This window comes from Triticum urartu, chromosome 2 (assembly GCF_003073215.2).
Source record: "Triticum urartu cultivar G1812 chromosome 2, Tu2.1, whole genome shotgun sequence".
NCBI classification, from domain to species: Eukaryota; Viridiplantae; Streptophyta; class Magnoliopsida; order Poales; family Poaceae; genus Triticum; species Triticum urartu.
The window spans coordinates 296638210-296640189 of NC_053023.1; the positions used below are offsets into that span (position 1 = coordinate 296638210).

The 1980-nt window shown below is 43.5% G+C and overlaps 1 protein-coding gene across 1 annotated transcript; it reads right to left on the reverse strand.

The window, feature by feature from the left end:
* Nucleotides 1-271: 271 nt before the first annotated feature.
* On the reverse strand, nucleotides 272-941 carry LOC125541483 (histone H2A-like). The gene has a single exon (XM_048704889.1). The coding sequence runs from the start codon at nucleotides 862-864 to the stop codon at nucleotides 394-396; it is 471 nt and encodes a 156-aa protein (XP_048560846.1). The 5' UTR covers nucleotides 865-941; the 3' UTR covers nucleotides 272-393.
* Between the last annotated feature and the right edge of the window lie 1039 nt (nucleotides 942-1980).

The window sequence follows — 1980 nt, forward strand, 5'->3', positions numbered from 1 at the left end:
GAACAGGCCGACAGAAATCGTGAACGCTGGGATTTGGTATTACTTGACATACACAAATGTCTGAACCTGAAATCATACTATGTGACAGGTAAAATACAGGTTGGGGATGCTCCACGGCTTCTTCAGCTTGCAACTGACTTATTAAAACAATGCCAAGTGAATTTGTCAGACAAACAATTGGTAAATACAACAATTCGTCCCACCCCGCAGATGCAAAACTCCATATAACAATGCAAAATCATGAACAGACGGGCGGACAACAGAGAAAGAATTTACTGTAAGTCAGAGAGATTTCTGACATTTTTCTTAAAGCAGAACAGAACATTACTACATCGACACCATTACCCAAACAGCGAACACTAATTCTACTACGAAGCACTGGACAGTAATCGACTAAGCCTTCTTGGGGGACTTGGGGGACTTGGGGGCCTTCTTGGGCGACTTGGGCTCCTTCTCGGCCGTCTTCTTGGGGAGCAGCACGGGGTTGATGTTGGGCAGCACGCCGCCATGCGCGATGGTGACGCCGGCGAGCAGCTTGCCGAGCTCTTGGTCGTTCCGGATGGCGAGAAGCAGGTGGCGCGGGATGATGCGGGACTTCTTGTTGTCCTTGGCGGCGTTCCCTGCGAGCTCCAGAAGCTCGGCGGCGAGGTACTCCAGGACGGAGGCGAGGTAGACGGGGGCGCCCATGCCGACGCGCTGCGCGTAGCGGCCCTTCTTGAGGAAGCGGCCGATGCGACCGACGGGGAACTGCAGCCCGGCCTTGACGGACCGCGCCACCGCCTTCTTCCTGGGGCCGCCGCCGAGCTTGCGCCCCACCACGTACTTCTTCGCCTTGGAGACGGCGCCGGTGGCAGAGGCGTCCATGGCGACTGGCTCTGGTTGGAGGAGGTGCGGAGAGATTTGGCGCGATGGGGGATTTGAGAAGGCGGGAGTGTATTGTGTTTGGACGACGGGTTTGGGCAGATATTTAAACGGCGCGGGAAGGGGGCAGTGTGGGGCCGTCGATCCGTGCGAACGGGCAATGGACGGTTGGATCTGTGACGAATGGACGGCTGCGATGCGGGCAGAGATGCCCCAGCTCAGCCTTGTGGGCTGCGGCCCGGTTAGAGCCCCGCGCCGGCCTAATTAATAACTTTATGGACGTAAAGCGGCACACCTATGTCTCGCTTACTATGAGACGGAGAAAAGTATATTTTCACTACTTTTTTTTGTTTCTTGGTCTGTTTTCATTAATTACTTTTTTGTTCAACACATGCCTAAATTTTTCCACTAAATCATGTATATTTTCAGTGTACATGTTACACATTTTATAAATATACAATGTACATTTTTCCTCAAATACATTTTTTGAACACTTATACGAATACACGGTCAACTTTTTATTGGGAACATTTTTTTAATAGCAATAAACATTTTTTTCACACACAATGTACATTTTCCAAATTCATCAGGACTTTTTATATACATGCTTGATATGGTTTTGATGTCCACTTTATTTAATGTACCTTGTACATTTCCCGTGTACATAACATTTTGTAGTAGATATTTATAATTTTTAAAATAACAGATTTACATTTTAAAAATAACTGATTTCCATTTTAAAAATATGTGTTTTGAGTTCTATTGATTGTGTTCATACATATCGAACATTTTTTATACAGTAGGAATTTTTTATATACTCTTTAAAAAATACAGGATTAGTTTTTGTCAGAATTTGTATTGATGTCTACTTTTTCCATACAAATTTTACATTTTTAGTATACCAAAGATACATTTTTATTATGCACCTTTAATTTTTTAAATACATGATTAACATTTTTTTTCCAATTTATATATTTTGATGCCTACTTTTTTCATACAGATTGCACATCTTGCATATAAATAAGAAACACTTTTCTTATACACGTTAACAGTTCTCAAGTACATGACTTTTTCAAATATGCATTTCGATGTCTATGTTTTTAAACATATTGTACATTT

Excerpts from the sequence above, each read along its gene's own strand:
- LOC125541483 (XM_048704889.1), bottom strand. The coding sequence starts at position 864 with ATGGACGCCTCTGCCACCGGCGCCGTCTCCAAGGCGAAGAAGTACGTG.